The following is an 18,976-nucleotide window of genomic DNA, read 5'->3' as shown; positions in this document are numbered from 1 at the left end:
TCTCTCTCTCTCTCTCTCTCTCTCTCTCTCTCTCTCTCCCTCTCTGTCTGTCTGTCTGTCTGTCTCACTATTTAGATGAAATCGTCGAATGAATTTAAATTTTATATTCATTTTAATTACTTGAACTTTTTTTTCATTACTATTACATTTGTATCATTAAACAATTCATATCTTCCTTTCTTCGTATTCTTTTTCTCTTATTATCTTTTATCAGTTGTATTATAAAACAAGTATTATCTGTGGAAGCAAACTTTTTTTTATCGATTGATTGGCTTCAACAATTGCCTTTTATATTCAATATCTTTCTATTATTCTTTGAAATAAGATTTTAATGTGTTGCTATAAAATTATAACTTGGAGTTTAAACTAAGAAGAAGAAGAAGAAAAAAATTACTAAAATTTAGGAGTTACATGAATTTTTAATTACTTATTAGATAAAGGATGTATAATATTTCATAAGAACCTTTATCATTTATGAAAAATTTAAACTACATATTTTTGATTTATAGTATTAATTATTACACTTGGAATGACATTTTAAATAGTAATCTTACATTGTAACATTGAAGTAATTTATGTGGGAATTATTTTTCATTACAACACAGTTTCTCGTACAATAATTGTAAATATAGCCAATACACTTTAGAATTTACTTACCGTTGACACTATATTAAGTGATTATATAATCACTAAATGGAAGTAATATTCTTGATAATTTTTAATATTTAAGAAAGTTAAAATATAAATAGAATATCTATTAAAAATTTTTGTAAATTTAAATATGAACACCATTTATTTATCGATTATAAATAATCAATTATTTATTATATGTATTACATATTTTTAAGTTTAATTACATACTTTTTAAGTTTTCGCACAAATATTAAATAATTTATTAATAAATTGGAATAATGAGTGTTTAATCGAGCGATTCAAGCCAGATAAATGAATAATGTTCAATACATATTGATGGTGAGTGCGTATGAAATAGTAACTAATCAAATTAATAATATTCTAATATTTTTTGTTTATTTGAAGTTTTTTCAAATTTTCAAGAGCCAATTAGATTAAGGATAAGAAATATTATACGAGTTCATTATTCAATAAGTTATTTTAACTTAGGTACCTCAAACTTTCCACTCAAGTAACGATGTTGCGTTTTTATTTGAAAATCAAAAACTTTTAGTTTTCATGTTTATAACTTTAACAGTTTTATAAATATTTTACGTGTACATATTTGTAGATTAGGCTCGCTAAACTGATAGTCATGATGTATAACTTTATAAACAATGCTTTATCACTGTATTACGATAACAGTTGTTAACACATGATGTTAAAGTGTCTCAAAGTACATTTCATTTTAAACATAACAAATTTTCAAAAGTTTCTATGACAATTGATCATGTGATATGTCTGTTTAATCCATAAACAACAGAATGATTTAATATGGATTACAATTGTCAAACTTGCTCGGTAAAATTTTTGCAGTAAAATTGTTTAATTGCTCCAATCAATCAACTTGGAAAATCATCGATCACTATACAAACAGTTATAAACGTGTATGCTCATAACTCATATTATAGAGCAATGATAACACATTTATCATTTAGAAAGAACCTTTTGCATTTGTGTAAAATGCAAGATAAAGTTAAGGCATTCAAAATTCATTTATGAATAGAAAGTAATAATGAGATTAGCCGAGATAATAGAATTGGAAGCATTCGGTCTTATAGGGCATAGATTGAACAGTAGAAATGTCGAACGAAAAAAATGTATGCTTTTAAAATTTTAAATTACTTTATTTATTTAATCGACTTGCAGAAATTCGTAAAATGACGATTAGTTAGGTTAAAAAAAAAAAAAAAAAAAAAAGACTTGCAGAAATTCGTAAAATGACGATTAGTTAGGTTAAAAAAGAAAAAAAAAGAAAAAAAAAAAATCCGACGCAAATTTCTATAATAATTATTTTCAATGAACGTGGTCGAAGGTAATATGCCTTTTTATATTACATTAAATGAAATGCATAAATTCCGTTCATTTTAATAGTTCCTATCATTAACTATTATTCATGAACATGAATGGAATGAAGGTTCGATACGATATAAATAATTCGTGGCATTTAAAAATGACTCGGTGAATGAATTTTATAATGATATACAGAGATAGTAGTAGTATCTCTTCTCAAGTTTCGAAATTTTGAAAAAGAAAGTATTATCAATAATATAATCCAGCATATATTTAGCTTTCCGTAAAGCAATATTTACAATTTTAAAATGTTTTATTCATTATAAAGGTTTTCTGTACAAAATGTGAATGAGGAATATCATTAACATGAGATTGCAACATTGATTGAAAAACAAACGCAAGTCTTATAAATTAAGAGATTTAGTAAGCATTACATTCTCTTTTATTGCTATTGAGATAATGAATAAATATTTACATTTTGTCTTTAAGATGAAGTTTAGTGGGAATATTATGCACTTGGAATCGTTAATATTTGTAGATGTGTGTGTGTGTGTGTGTGTGTGTGTGTGTGTGTGTGTGTGTGTATATATATTTTTGCAGACAAAATTTGTACACCACAAAATATTTAAGATGGAGAAAATTCTTATATTCATCATTTTAATGCAATGGAACATAAAAGTTTCGCACCCCTCCCCCTCATTTTTTACAAACTTTACCATTGCAACTTTGCTAATGTCAAAATGGTACGTTAATTAATTTATGCGAATGTCACAAAATGAAGCTATGAAAGTCATTGCAAAGTATGTAAATAAGCGCGAGCTAGCCAACACTTCGCCAATATTCGATCGAAAACTAAATGATTCTACAATTCACATAGAAAACGCTAATGCATCATAATATCGTATGTAACAATTTCCATAAACAGAGAGGCTTATACAAAGCATGAAGCATTATAAATGAAATGTAAGTATCTCAGCAGTCGCGATACTCGGATGTATTATCCATTAAACGTACATATGACAATTAACAACAAGTTTCAATTTTTGATCGAAGCAACGACACTCGTTGCACTTGAAATTATACTCGTGCACGAGGTTCATCCATCTTCGACGCTTATTATCGGCGAACGCCCATGGTACCGACCGACCAATCCAAGGTATCCGCATACTCTCCCGTCAACTTGGACTAGCTGAATCCGAAACAGCACCTGCCTCAATACGCGTAGTCCTCGGTCTCCTTGAGCCTCCAGCGCACGTTTAGCCACCCGAGGTATTATTACTCCGGCCAAGTATTGTTCGATTGATGGTGGAGCTACACCTAGTCCCTCCTGATTCATGTAAAACTCGTGTTTAACGAGCAAGAGAAAACCCAGCCATTAGCGATTTCAAAGAACACTGGAATTTGAGCTAAGCTACATTTGTGTGAAAATACAGGCGCGCGGCACATGTGATAAAGAAGGTCGTTAACATGCGACGTTTAGAGCAAATACGTACTTTTACAGTAAGTCTAACTGTACGGGGAATCGGATGATTCTTTAGCGGTGTAAATGGAATCGGGTAGAAGACAGGGCGCGGCAGCACCAGACTCACGGCATTTTGGTTACCAAACCGGTTGGCGACTTAAACGCGCACGTATACGTTTTCTGCCTATCGCGAGCAGTTCGCGTTGCGCCAATCGATCGGCCGACCGAGTGCAAAAAAAGCCTCGGCTTTTTGCACATACGCGCCGATCGATTCCTTCTACGTCATTTTTTCCATCGCTCCTTCGGCATAAACGTGCGCATTCTTCCCTTCTATCTATACCCAGACGAGGATGGAATTTGGAGTTGGTATTTTCCTCTTTGTAAATTCACGAGTGCCAGTCTGATTGTATTGTCGATAGTATTCGCGGATTCAGAGATCTCACGTTTTAAATAAAGATTCGAAACTTGCAAGTCCGGGACATTGCGTGCTGTATGTAATGACCTGGAATTTTAAGAAATACGAAGACTTTGTAGTAAAGCATAAATGCAATGGTAATTATTACTATGCATATTTGCAATAAGTTAAATGTATCTTGAAATGAGAACGTTGTAATTTTTTCATTAATTTTTTTAATATTAAACATGCATTTACAGCCGAGAGAAAGAATGGGCAAAAGTGTTGATAATAACTATTATGAAGCTACAAAATAATATTTCCACTCCAATTATATCGTGCTTTCTTTAATTTCTAATTACAGGATAATTATGATTATCTAATTGTATTGTTAAGCCAATTGTTAAGAAAAATAATGTAAAGGCGAATTTTGAAAGAATTCATTTTTATATGAATAAGTATTAATAACCTGCTATAATGATTCGATTAAACGGATATATATATATATATATAGATATAGATATAGTAAATTTTTAACTATTTATCGTGTAAATACATAATTAGTAGATCACTCGATGATTATCAATACATACCATTAGATGTATACAAATAGATGCAATATTTATATTTGAGAATTTGTTCTATTCATTTGCAATTCGCGCGTCGGCATTAATATGACAAGTATTTGAACAGTTGCATAGCAAATACTTCTAATATAATCAAATATCGCTAAGCATTGAATCGGCAGTTACAATTTGAAATTGTGCGCCACCAAAGTAGTGCGTCGGCAAGTAAATAAATAAATAAAATTATAATTTCATCGTAATGTAAATTACGCTTTATAATCCAATTTATAAATTTTATAACACATTTATGTCAATGAATTTGCATGAGACTCGGCACTTCAACATTTGCCGCGGTATAGTATGGAGAATTTAACCTATCGTGATCGTCTATGAATCGCAAGTCACGCACGAAATAATGAATCGAAGCGCATTCGTAATACTGCATTCTTTTCTTTTTTTTTCAATTACTCGAGTCAATTATTCTTTAAGTTGCCCCAAAGATGAACTTTAAAGTTTTACATAATAATTTGTAAAATTATCGTTCTATACTAATGTATACATATTTCCAAACGTCTCGTTAATTCTATCATCGAATCATTCGTATTATAGGCGATAAAATCATCAGGCGATATTATTAACTCGTGCGGACTTAATCGATTATTTTACTACTTGGATTATGTATAATTGCAACGACTTCTTACAAAATTCTTGACAGCTTAATTAAATTCGACACTTTGTAGTTTCTTGTCGATAAAGCACGATAAGTTCCCCAATAGCAACATATCTTACGGTTTTTCTAAAAATTGTTGACATTTGTTATGACTCGCTCCTATCTATAAAAACAAAGATTATCCTTATTTATTTACTTATTTACTGTTGACTTTCTCCAGAAATGATTTTTATTCTTTTCTTTTTTTTTTTCTTCTTTTTGTCAATATGCTACCAACGAGATTTATAGACGAAAAATACTTATTTACATTGTTTTTCTCTCGTTAACTATATCGTACTCTGCAGTCAGGGTTGCAGATAAAGTTCGTGGGCTCATTATGCGATGAATATGACGAATCACGGAAAAATACCCGAGGTGCGCACTATAGATGACATTTTTGTTTTCACGTTTGCGTGCATACCAGCAAAGCCTAATGGGGGCCCTATCATATTTTTATTTTATTGAGACTTGTAGCATTTCATATCGTGTGCCCTAAGCAACTAATCGAGAGAACAAAAAAAAAAAAAAAAACATAATAAAAGTACGTCGATTGCATAAAGAATCAATTTTCTCAGTACTGTGTTTCGTGTTTTAATAATTTGTTTCAATGGAAAGACTATATCTTTTATTCTTGATATTTATCATTACAATAATGTTAAACTATCATAGAAATGTATTTGATTAGAAATTAAAATTTGTTTACGAATAAAGCAAGCGACGCAAGCACAATGTCGTTTAATGAAAACCAAAGTTGGGATTTCATTTCACTTACAATAAACAATTAATCATTTTATTTCATTTAGCCAATAATAATTTTAATTCCAATAAATAAATAAATATATATATATATATATATATATATTAAGAAAAAATCGTTAAATTTATTATAAATTTGAAAGAGATAATAAATGTTTTTATATTTCAACCAGTGATTATTAATTATTTGCAAATTAGATAAAACATTTGAAATTTAAATGTAAATTATTTGAAAGAATGTCACTAAATTCCGAAACGATCTAAGCATAAGATAATATTGCTTCGACAAGCCTTTTTTTCAAATTTTGTATTTTTAATATTCGAATAATTTATGATACAGCCATTTTATTACTCCAAACATTGTACACTAAATATATTATAAATAATTTATTTTATTTGAATTAATGTTATGTCATCCTATGTACGTATGCTATTAAAAAATAGTAAATCGAATTTATAATAAATTTATAAAAGCGTAAATGCTTTTCGTATTATCAAATATAAGAAATTAAAATATTTGTCTATAATTTATAAAAAAAAAAAAAAACAAAAGAATGTAAATAAATATTATTAAGCTTGTGTTAAACATTTAAGGAAAAAAAAAATTTTTTTTTACACGATTAAGCGAAACTTAAAATGCAATTAATCGAAGAAAATAATATCCATTATTTTCCATTTATTTATTTATTGCCAATTCAATTTTTTAATATTTAATAAAACAATTATTAGTGTTTGGACATTAATGCAGGCATATTATAGTAAGGCATATAGGAAAATTCTAAAATCCAGTCAAAGCTTATTCGTAAATATAAAATTTATAATGTTTATTACTCTATTATTTTAATACAGCATTTAAGGCACTTCAAAGTAATATGTTGCAAAATAAATATTATTATTTAAAAATCTTGTAATTCATAATAAAAATGAAAGGAATAAAAGAGAGAGAGAGAGAGAGAGAGAGAGAGAGAGAGAGAGATTATTATAATATTTTTATGCGCATAAACATATGTATTCATTTTCTGTTCACATTATAATTTTCAAAATAATAACAATAGTCTATAACAAGATAATTATAAAAATATATTATATAAAAGGTAATAAATGTAGTCTTTTTTTTACGAATAAAAATATAATATAAAGCTGAAAGATAATAAATTTCCTAAGTTGTACAAATTTTATTAATAATCGCAAGCAATATAATCAAATGCAACCAATATCATTACTGCATATCATATATATAATTCATGAAATATAAGTATAATATTTTCGGAAGTTAATAGAGGCAATAATGCTGGCAAATTAATAGAATACAATAATTGTGTACAGCAAAACTTAAGTGCATATTAAAATTTGACCTCTATTCGTTTAATTTCCAGGAAAACAAAAATATATAAATAGTTTATTCGTGCCATAAATATTTTATATACACAATAAGATTTAAATAAAAAGTATAATTTCTTATTTTAAAATGGAATAGTCAATAGTCGTTGTGACTATAAGTGCAATCAATAAACATTTTAAGTAATTCCTAAACCTCTTTAAAGATTATCTCATTTACATGCTCGTATAATTCATACAAATAATGCCTTCTATTATATTTAACAAATCACATTATATGAATATATATAAAGAAAAAGAAAAAAATAAGTTATACACTCCTTTTCCATTTAATTTGTCCCTTCCTATTCAAAAAGATTCTTCTATTTAAAATGAATCTTATGAAAAATGGATACGAAGAAATGAATAAAAACATTGGGGGTTAAGTGGAAACGAATAATATTTATTATTACATTAGTGCATTTAATTTAATTTAATTTAATAACATTAGCGCAGTTAATTCTTCTTGAGCTGAGATAGTATTGTCTAAAAAAATTCATTTATTTACATAATAAAGCATTTATCATTTTTATCTTTAGCGAGACTTTTAATTTATTTTTTAATGTAAATTAATTTTTTGCCTAGTGCGGAATAAATTAAAAAATTTAAAAATTAAAAATTAAAAATTAAAAGTTAAAAATTAAACATGTTTAATAAACAATTGTATATATTGTTGTAAATAAGATGTAATGCGAAGCGAAGGATAACGAATGATGTATGTAGATGCGCTCTAAACATTAAATTATCGAATAATTTAATTGTAAGCCATGATTCTGCCAGCCACATTTTGTTGTCGTTAATGTAAAATCAATTCAAAAGTATTCGCGAGTGACGTTCGGATGTCAAATTCTCGGTACTGGCCGCGCGCTTCGTGACGGGTCGACATAACCCTTTTCTTGGAAACGTCAAGCATTTCAAAGTCCAACATTAAACTCCAAGCTTTGCATCAACCTCCCCCAACCCCTTCCCCCTACGTCATTCCGCCGTCCGTCACACGCAATACACTCGACAATTTCGGCTAAAGAATATCTCAGCATCATTGTTGATCGACTCCACTAAAATGTTTTGTCCGGGAGACAAAGGTCTCGAAAAAAATGGTGCGCGCGCGCACTTGATCGAGCAGTGTGTGTCGTTACGTTCGTCTGCGTGTGCCAAAGAGAGGGAGCGAGAGGGAGCGAGAGGGAGCGAGAGGGGGCGAGAGAGAGAGAGAGAGAGCGAGCGAGCGAGCGAGCGAGCGAGCGAGGGAGAGGGAAGGAGACCTTGCACCATATAGTCTAGCGGCGTTGGAGGTCAGATGGGGCATGGGCGTCGAGCCCCTGACGTCGACCAATCACGTCGCCTCCTTTTTCCCATTGCTCAACACTGTTGTTAAGTGCGTAGATGATGCGTCATTCGAAGCAGCATTCCTATGTATACGTCAGTAGTGCTTTGGCTATTTATTCTGCTAAATTTTCATCAATCTTATTGAACATTTCATTAAAATACAATTGTCTTTGGGATTTTTAATTGTTGGAGTCATTTAGCGTTATTAAACAGAAATTAAGCGATCGATTTTTTTAAGATATTCCAAATTGTTTACTTTAGCGTTGCCAAACAATGTTTCCCCACCCCATCCATCTCCTCTCATATTTCGCATTACAGTCGTTAAAAATGAAAATCTCATTATTAATGTTAATATTCCAAATCGATATTTTTATTTAACTACGAGTATTGATTGTAAACGAGCGAAAGTCACTTTACGAACTTTCTAATATAATATTGTTGCGTAAAAGAAAAAAAAGAAGAAAACTTCCGACATTTTTAATTATATATACATATTAATATACCGATTTTATGTTAACTTTATAAATTTTATCGACAAATTTAATGCTAACTTTCAAATGTCAAATTTAAGCCAATCGCCGGTTAATACTCTCTTTATCATTTTCCTCTTTCGAAATGCCTTCTCATCCCCTCGAATGTTAGGAGTCAATAAAGAATCGAAATAACTCCAAACCTTGTAGCATTTATTTTTTGAGTGACGACTATACTTTTTTCTTATTTATTGGATAAATAATTACTTACTTTTCCAATTCAAGCATTTAGCGATACCAAGTACTTAGAAATATTGATCGCTTAAAAATGGGTAATTCGAATTAAATAATTTTCCCAATAGTTTTACATAATATTAATAAAAAAAGATTTTAGATATCAATAAATCTTTAAGATGTACTTTGATTATGTGTAAATTACTAATTTGAATTGTATTTCTTTAACGAAACTTTCATTTTTTACTTTTGTAATAATAATTTCGAATAGTTCCAAAAACATTATTAAATGTTCGCCGTTTAACGTTTGATTGTCATTATTATCTATGTAAAAAATTGATAGTTAATAATCTTTTTTTATTATCGAGTAACAAAGTTTATCACCATACACAAATCCGGAGAAATGAAACTGTAAGAAGCATTTGGTATACTAGACACCAACTAAAATCACATAATTTGAAATTTCGAATCCAAACCAAGTAGGATTTAAATTCAAGTTATTATTATTATTGTTATTATTATTTTTATTATTATTGTTATTATTAAAATTTTCTTAAAACAGATTTTTAAGTTTATATAATTGGGTAAAATATAATTTTGAATTTATTGTCATTAGAAGCAGACTGTCGAATTAAGTAGGATGGCTATTAATTTTAATCTAAGACATACAATTATAACGAATAATACTCTCAATAATATAAGAGTAGCGTAAGAATAAACAATGTGGTTGTATAATCCGATTTACAACAATTTTCTTTTCAAGCAACATTTTATTTTAAATTCATACAGCATTTTCAATCTTTCTTCCTACACATATAAATTATATATATCTAATCTAAATAGGTCGGTCGCTCATACTAGAACGGAGTAGCGAGTTGACCTTTACCATTACCAATCTTTCTTCGTTTTTTATAATTTATCTAATAAGGCTTTGGTATGTGGTAAATTAACATATGAGTAATTACACAATCATGCTTTTCGAAAAAAAAAAAAGAAAGAAAAATATACTGAAGAAGAGAGGGCAAAAAGCTTAAGTGCAGCAGGAAAGTTTTTTTACAATACTACCATTAGCGTGTCTTTCATGAGTTTATGTTTCTCTCGTTTTCCGAACGTTGTAATTGAGTTTCATTAATTTTATAAAGCATACGATCTGACCTATTTTATCAAGATTTATCAATCTTCGAAAATCTAAATATTTTATCATAAAAATGTTTTTTTTTTTGTTTTTTTTTTATACAAATCATTAAATGTCGCAGCTTCTCATACTATATGTCAAGAATTTTTTAACAATAATTTCAACAATTACTTTGTAATATGTTAATAAGTACTGAAATTTTTCTTCAAGTTATTTATTTATTTAACTTTACATCGTTATTTTTTGTATAAAACAGTAATAAATAACATTTATCAAATGATTGTGCTTTTGATAAAGAAATTATAGCATGAACCAATTTTTTAGTATACTTTGAAATAACTCTTCAGTCCCTTTTATTTTATTTGCATAAAGTCAAATGTCCAGTCTTCTAAACGTAGAAATTATTCTTTTCTACTGGTATTAAGATAAAATGTAAGATACTACAAAATAATATGAGAGATTGATTAAAGCTTATTGTAAGTAATACAAATACTTATATTTATTTACAGAGCTTTACAAAATAATTCGAAAATTATATTTGTGTTTATATCGCAATTTTTCTTCATGATAGAATTTTAGGTAAAAATTTTCGGAACAGCCAATAACGAAATGAAAAATCAGTCGATTATTAAATTATGAATAATTTTCGTTTAAAAATGTAAATAAAATTCGTTTAAGCTTATCGATACATTATAGTACGTCGTAATAAATACAAAACATTTCTTTATTACTCATTAAAATATGAATTTTATAAAATTCATTAATTATATTATAAAGTCAATTGATTTCTATGAATTAAGTTAGTTACGTAGGATAAGGAATATTTGAATTTCGGTTTATAAAATGGAAATTCTCCTCAATTTTAGATGTAAAATTGATATATAATGTTGATAATGAATAATTTAATTTCAAATTCTAATTTCATACATCTATGATTCGGTTTTAAAGTAGTATTATGTCGATAAATGTTCAATCACTATTGTAAAATTTTAACATTTTATTTAAACTTCTTCTCTTTTTTTTTTTTTAAGTATTTTATAGATATTGTAAATTCAATAGTAATGGGTACATATCTGCAAAGAAGCTCGTGTCAAAAATATTATTACACGGTATATTATTCAATTATTCAATTAATATCAATCGGAATGAATAACCAATCATGTAGAATTTTTCCTTGTAATTTCTTTGTAAACAATTATTTGAATGCCTATATTAAATGAGAAATATAAAACTTAATTAAAATTACAGTACCTTAAAGTAGGTTTTTTCTTTTTGTAGAACAGCAATTTTCAATGGACGATAAGTTTTTCTTCTAATAAACGATATGTTGTTTTTAAGAAAATTGCGATCCAATTTTCTTAAATAAAGAGCGATGATAAAAGCAACTAAATAAATATTACCGGAGAACGATCGTCTTCTAAATACAGGAATGATGAATCGGTTGCGTAACAACCAGCGTAGAAAATTTTAACATATATTGGAAATTTATCATCTTTGTCGTTCACTTTGAATTTTTGCATTAATTTCAATATCATTTTTAATTCTCAAGATAATGACATTGTATTAGCAACATTCTTTCCAATAATTTTCATATTCAGCGCATAAACATTATACTGCTCTCCTGAATTTATTTGCAAAGCATTGAAAACACAATTAATTGCAAAGTAATTTTATGTTAATGCACGTAGTTACCAAGAATGTCGATGACAAGTCAAGACGATGATAAAATGGTTTATTAGAATAAAACATTCATGTATATGTTCTCTCGACATACCGTGTAATATCTTAAAAATTACAAGTACAATCGCGGACACATTAAGTCTTTTTATCCACGGTTTGCAATAGAATGCCAGTAGCATTGATGTAATCGCTAACATCGAGATGCATCGATCATGTGGGAATCGTAATGAAGTGTGAAATATCGGCGCGAGAACGATTAAGCGATAAATCAGGACAGGAGTAAGCGAACACCGGGCTAATCTCATTAAGAATTAATATAAACGCTAATCCCTAAAGAGCGTAATACGTATAAAAAGCTTACAATCGTCGGGTGAACGCGAAGAGCGAAGAGTCAAGGTATCTTTATCGGCGACGCGTTACGCGAAGAAAATTACGCCAGTGGCGGTGTAATTTCCTAATGGTGCGACGCATAAGTTCGATTTTCCTTGGATTTGCGCATTAAGGAACAACGGTCCGTAGATACTCTACATGCATCAATACATAGGAGTACGTGAAATATACTTGCGTCGACAATGACCGCATCGTTTACGCGCGATGTTGATGAAGAAGCCTCGATGAAATGACGGGAACTCGGCGCTACGTGAGTGCGTATATACGTGTTTCGGAAAGTCAGGCAATTTCGAATTTTTCATAAAAAGAGGAAAGATCCTCGCTCAAACGGTCAATGCCTCTTGGCGTTTGTGGGAGGATGGCCAAGCCCCCCCTCCCCCCCCCAAACCAATCAACCCCAGCTATCTCCCTCCATCGTCCCGTACCATCACTCTCACACACACACACGCACACTCTCTCCCTCTCACCCATCCGCCACCCGCCGTGCCCGTGGCCAAGGTCAAGCATTCGCCAACGGCTCACGTAACTGGGCGCGCGAATTTCCTAAGCGCGTGACCTTTGCTCGCCCTTGGGCGAGGCTCATCAACCGCCAAATTGCTTAGCTTTTGCTTAGCTTTTTTGAATTTCTTGGGACACCATGCCTTTCAAGGCTGTTAAGTCTTATTTAATATTTTTCAAATTTATATCTTTCAAATGGATAAAAAAGTTTAGTAGACTCTCTCCCTGTCGAGTGAATGTCATAATAATATAGTCGCGAAGGACCATTTATTAGTGCATTGTGACTAGGTAGATAGGACGTTACACTCGGTCGTTCTCTTCACGTATATAATATTTTTTATGCGTTTAGTGACTCGAGATGTGGAAAAGTTCGATAATTCGTAGAGCGCAGTAATGTATTTTTTAAAGCATTTGGCGCATAACAATTTGAGGAATAAAAATCGAACTAACATCGTGTATATCATCAATTGCAATGCTAATAGTAAGAACCAACTAACGTAGACATTGTACGCCGAAAATTTATAGTCAATGTTTTAAAAATTTTGCCTCCCATTGTTATTGTTATTATTATAATTTACTATCGTTAATAATTATAATCGATATATTATTGTATTATAGTAAGACTCAATCTCGTAATGAATTTTTGAGTTGGCGATCGATCGTAACGTTTTAAAACTCTTTTAAATTTTTTAATTTTCAGTGATTATTTTATGCCTCGCATTAAAACGTGAAAAATCTCCCTACTTCCTTACGAATATATTTTCGCAAATGCAAATTCTACAGAGTAGTTTTTAAATTGCTCTCTCAATCAATGAATTATAGCTGAACCGAGGTAAATCAGCCATAATACGTTCAATTATAAACGTATTTGTAATGCAAAAGAGCTGCTACTAATATATTATATGACTTTTCCTTTTCTTTTTCATTAAACAGTGACAAATAAAAGGAGCGATATTCGATCGTCCACGAGTGTAATAAGGGCCTTAGCGTAATGCCAAGTTTATCGTGACATTAATAAGTCGAGTACATAAATTACTTAGACGGCATTAAAGAGCGACGAATAAACTTAAATCGAATTATTGTATTATTTCAAAAGCGACGGGCGCTAAGTATCGTTTGAAGCGCCGTAGACAATTGCGTAAATAAAACGCTGCGGGCGGGGTTGGGGGGGGGCGGTGAGGTGGGGAGGTCTCTCTCAATGCGAGAGCGTCTGGCTAGAACCAAAGCCCCGATATTTACAGTGCGATTATTAATAATGCCATGATAAAAGTTTATCATCCAATCGAAGCGCGTTGTGCAAACGATTTCCAGATTTTCCAGCATTTCATTCAATGTCATTAAGTCGAGAGTCCCGGGCATCGAGGCTTTGCGCGCGCATCCATGAATTGCGCAATATGCGCGATTATTGCAAATCAAACGACAGCCTCATAGAAGACATCCCGATGAGACTTTTTTTTTACAACGACCGTGTCACGTGCGTTACGTCTTGGTGGGCGCGCTCGCGCGCGTAACCATATACACATTGACCGGGCGTAAATAGCGTTACGACGTTGAGTCTCCGGAGAGAAAAGTGTCCGAGGAAAAGGGAAAATTTCCGCGCGCCCGTCCTCGTAATTTCGCTCCGGCGAGACTAGGTGCACTTTTTTTTGTCTGCCCGTGCACGCGTAATTCCCCCGCCACCGGTCGCACACACGTGTGGGGTGGGACGTCGCGGTGGCGGGGGAGGCAGCGTGGAACGGCCGGGGAGTGGCATCGCCGGTGGGTTGAGGAATGAAGGGGGGCTTCATCGTCACGATCGAGCCTCCGTGAAAGCAAAAGCTGCCAGCCAACGTTCCTTACCGCTCGCCGCGCTCCCCCCACCTGCGCTGGCCAGCCGCGCCGCTCGTGGAGCTTATCCACGAAAATACTTCCGTGGCCCCGTCTTTCTCCGTGCGCATGCGCCTCACTTTCCCCCATGACTAAAATTTCTCGCACACGGAACTTCCTCCCGTCTTTCTTTCCCCTCGAGCGCACGCGCCATTTGCCCGATATACTCGCTCTTTCGAGTACGTACGTACCCACTCACGCACGCACACACGCATGTGCGTATGCGACAATCGGTCCTCAGCGGTATCGCAGCTGCAATTTCATACGCGTTATTACTACTTATACTCTAGGCGCCTGTACCTTCACAATTTTCGCCGATACTACTGCTTTCGGCCACGGCGATTTCAATATCCGCACCGCTCGGATAATTTTTTCACTCGAATCTCGGTACCAAGACCCCATCGTACATACATACATCGTACATACATTATATGGCCATCGCCTTGCTTCTACACTTGCTGCCCTTGCGATTCTTCCTCGCTCTTACGCATTCCATTTTATCTTCCTTATAATCCCCCGCGTCCCAAAAACTCGCGAACCATACTGCGAAGGAGAGTGCAATTAAACCCACGGATTACCTAATTAACGTAAAATTGTAAATAGGGCATCCATCATCGCTTGCAAAATTGTGGTTCTGTCAAATTGATTAATAAGTAGCCTGTGAAAATCACGCGTGTTATGCCTTCCCTTGCGCAACATTATTCTCATGTACAAATTATGCTCGGCAAGCAATGATAAAGAAGCCACTGCTTGGCCATAGAGAGAGAGAGAGAGAGAGAGAGAGAGAGACAGACAGACAGACGCCTATCAATCTGCCAAATTTATCTTCAATTAGTCGAGAGTTCTTTTAGCCGAATCGAGTACACGCACTCGTTGCAAGCCTCTCGTAATAACAAAAGGAAATTGTCCTCGATCGCGTCGGGAAACTAGGAAAAAAGTAAAACTAAAAAGAAGTCGGAGGCAAACGTAGGAGAGCCGATCGCGTCCTTGCCAAAATATCCTCGTTGAATAGTTTGTGTAGGGACGAGTGCAGAAAGTCGAAGCCCCCATTCCTAAACTCGGCGTTCAAAAGCTCCCGTCGGACCGCTTACCTTCAGTACCAATAAAAAGGACGAAGGATGCAATACTAGAGGCGCCGAGTCGCGTAAGTAGGCCACGCGAGCGCCTCGCCTCGACTCCGATGTGCCTCGAAGACCCTGGAGCTCGGCGGGATCAGTCCCAAAACGAGTCCTCAGGGCTCTCGCAAGGCGACGGGTCAGTGCAACGCGAGGAGTCCACGAGGCGACGCCGTCATCGGCTTCTCCACGCCGACGTATATCCCCCCCCCCCATCCACCTCCTCATCCGCCGCGCCAAAACACATTTTATCTCACTCTCTTGCTCGCGCGCGCGCGTATCTTCCCTCTCGCCCCGTATCCCGTGCCGTCCCATCCCCCACCCCGACATCCCGGGCGGCGCGGCCTCGCGCGAGCGACGTCGGGCGCCGCCTCGTGGACTCCTCGCGGCCGCCAGTCGCCGCCAGTCGCGATACGAGTCTGGAGCCGCGAGGACGCGTATAGACGTTTAGCACGAGGCTGTGCTCCGGAGAGTTCCGGAGCCTAAAGAGAAGCAGCAGGAGCTGTAACCCCCGCGCCACCCCCGAGGATGAAGATGACGCGGAGCTTGTGTACGAGCGACCTGATAAAGCCGGAGGTGAGCGCGTGCTCGTGTCTCCCTGGGTTATGACAGCCCCGATCGCCACGTGAGCCGCGCGCGTCCCTCCCCCCCCCCCATCACAGTGGGGCAAGGGGGTAGGGGTAGGATGAAGAGCACGTGGCGGATGGGGCGATCCCCCGGGAGGCGCGGCCCGGACGCCGATCGATTTCGACGCTTGTTGCTGAGATGTGCTCTTGCCGCTCTGTCTTTCTCTCTTTCTCTATCTATCTATCTATCTATCTATCTATCTATCTATCTATCTATCTATTTATCTATTAACCTATCTATCTCTCTCCCTTTTGCGCTCTCTTGGTCTTACGCACACACGCACACGCGCGCACATCGCCCTTCTGTCTTTACTCTCTCGGCGTGTGCCGCTTCCCTTCTCCGACGAGGTGAGCACGAGTATCCTTGGCCGCGCTTGATAAGGTGGCGAAGATTGCAACGGACTCAGCAATATTCGCGCACGACAAATTGAAATAGCGAGCGCGTACGCATAATCGCGGATGACAGAGTGTATCGATCATAGATCAAGCAAACATCACCTGCGATTGTCGCCCATCTGGCAGTCACCGCTTCCTACCCCATTATCGCTCCAATTCAATTTCACTTTTGTCAGGTCGCGGGAGTATCTTTTAACGAGCGCGCGCACACCAATCGACACGGGCCCCGCACCACCCAATCAATCTCTCATGATGATAATAATTACAGGACGACATACCCAAGGAGGCGTGTAGTCATTCGTAGTCATACAGAGCTCCTAGGTTACATCGTTTATAGGTGATATAGCTAATCGTACGTAGGCTCTTATGCAAATTTATCTACTCGGAATGGTCGGGCGAGCTTCTTATCTATGCTCATTCCGAGATAACGTCAAACACTAAGTGACTTCGCGTTCAGTGACATAATCGCCAAATAACGAAGACCTATCGGTCCTACGACGTCCTGCGTCGAAATATAAGTAGCCCGTCGCTCTCGATTATAAGCCGGAAATCGATCGATCGAGCCCCAGTCTCATCACCTCGCCACTTTCCCGCGCTATACGGTGCCAGTCGTTTGATTCTTCACTCACGTATATGATTATGGACAATGATAAGCGATTGATGGTAAATCGGGGGACGAGACGTGGAGGAGACGAGGAGACGGGAGCCGCGAGTCCCGCATCTCTTACGCATAGAGCTTCGGTCGGATGCCTTAGTCTCAAAGTCCCCGAGGAAGCTGGAATGAAAAGGCCGACGTGGAGCGAACGTGGGCTGATCGCGGTGCCGGTTACGTGATTTTCCGCTAACGGATAGGTTAGATTCGAAGCGCCGCGGTTGCTAATATTTTTGCCAATCATAAGTGTCTTTTATCCTTCTCCATCCTCTCCTCCAGTGGCCGAGATTTTTTCGACGCAGGGGTATTAACGCTCCAGGATGAGTCGCGCGACCGCGCAAGCGATATCGCTCGCGTGCTCACTCATCGAGACCTCGAATACGTCGCCGAAAATTACGATTAAGTATAGAGGATCGTCAACGCGGACAGAGCATCCCCGACGAGAGCGTTCTTTATGACGTTGTACCTGCATCGGGGACGGACTCGACCCGACTAACGCTAATACGCGCACTAGCGCAACCGAACCTACTTCCGAAACTCAGTGCGGACTGGGAATAAAATTGAAGTTCCGACAGATTTTTATATGAGATGAGATAATTTCAAGGTTATATTGGCTTTATGGTGCGTCGATACTATTTCTACCTTACCGACACGGCCTGCGGTAATTTTTTTTTTTTTTTTTTTTTTTTTTTTTTGAAATTCATCGCGCGAGTGTACCGATCGTTTGGCTCCATTTCTTCCAGCATCGGCGACGAAATGATTTTTTCCCAGCTACTCTGAATAAGTTTGCGATGTCGCAACGCGGCCTGGATTATTGATATTTCCTATCAAACACCGTCTCGCCGACTCTGTGGCTTCCTCTCGCGCTGGCATATAGCGCGCGCGCACACACAGAGGGGGGGGGGGCAAGGCGGAAAGGCGAGTTGGGAATACTCCTCGGGCGGTCCTTCCGGGAAAGCAAGAAGGAGAGCCCGACGGCAGGCTGAAACGTCAAGAGTGGATTGATTGCGCCCGCCCGACGGTCAGTTGTATAGCGTTGCGTCACGGCGGCGTCCCGCGCTGGCATATGGCGCGCGCCAACACACGGAGGGGGGGGGGGCAAGGCGGAAAGGCGAGTTGGGAATACTCCTCGGGCGGTCCTTCCGGGAAAGCAAGAAGGAGAGCCCGACGGCAGGCTGAAACGTCAAGAGTGGATTGATTGCGCCCGCCCGACGGTCAGTTGTATAGCGTTGCGTCACGGCGGCGTTGAAAGCGATAAGGAGTTGTGGTCGTGGCCGTTGGCGTAGGCGTATTGTTGCTTGGGGAGGGATAAAAAGAGGATTTAATCTCGCAATGCTACCTAGAGTAGAGAAAATACGGAAG

The 18,976-nt window shown here is 35.9% G+C and overlaps 1 protein-coding gene across 2 annotated transcripts in view; it reads left to right on the top strand.

The window, feature by feature from the left end:
• Positions 1-18,976, top strand: part of Hex-A (Hexokinase A) — a 52,844-nt gene that overhangs the window by 13,024 nt on the left and 20,844 nt on the right. Inside the window, exon 1 of one of the 2 annotated variants that reach the window (XM_011508030.1) lies at positions 16,457-16,516. The exons of the other annotated variant lie outside the window; for it this stretch is intronic. Within the exon in view, the coding sequence (XP_011506332.1) occupies positions 16,469-16,516 (48 nt within the window). The 5' untranslated portion in view covers positions 16,457-16,468. Of the gene's footprint in view, positions 1-16,456; positions 16,517-18,976 lie in introns of those variants that run through there. 2 annotated transcript variants of the gene reach the window in all.

Source organism: Ceratosolen solmsi, unplaced genomic scaffold (genome assembly GCF_000503995.2).
Source record: "Ceratosolen solmsi marchali unplaced genomic scaffold, CerSol_1.0 scaffold10, whole genome shotgun sequence".
Taxonomy (NCBI): Eukaryota; Metazoa; Arthropoda; class Insecta; order Hymenoptera; family Agaonidae; genus Ceratosolen; species Ceratosolen solmsi.
This window is presented reverse-complemented; position numbering and strand designations above follow the sequence as displayed.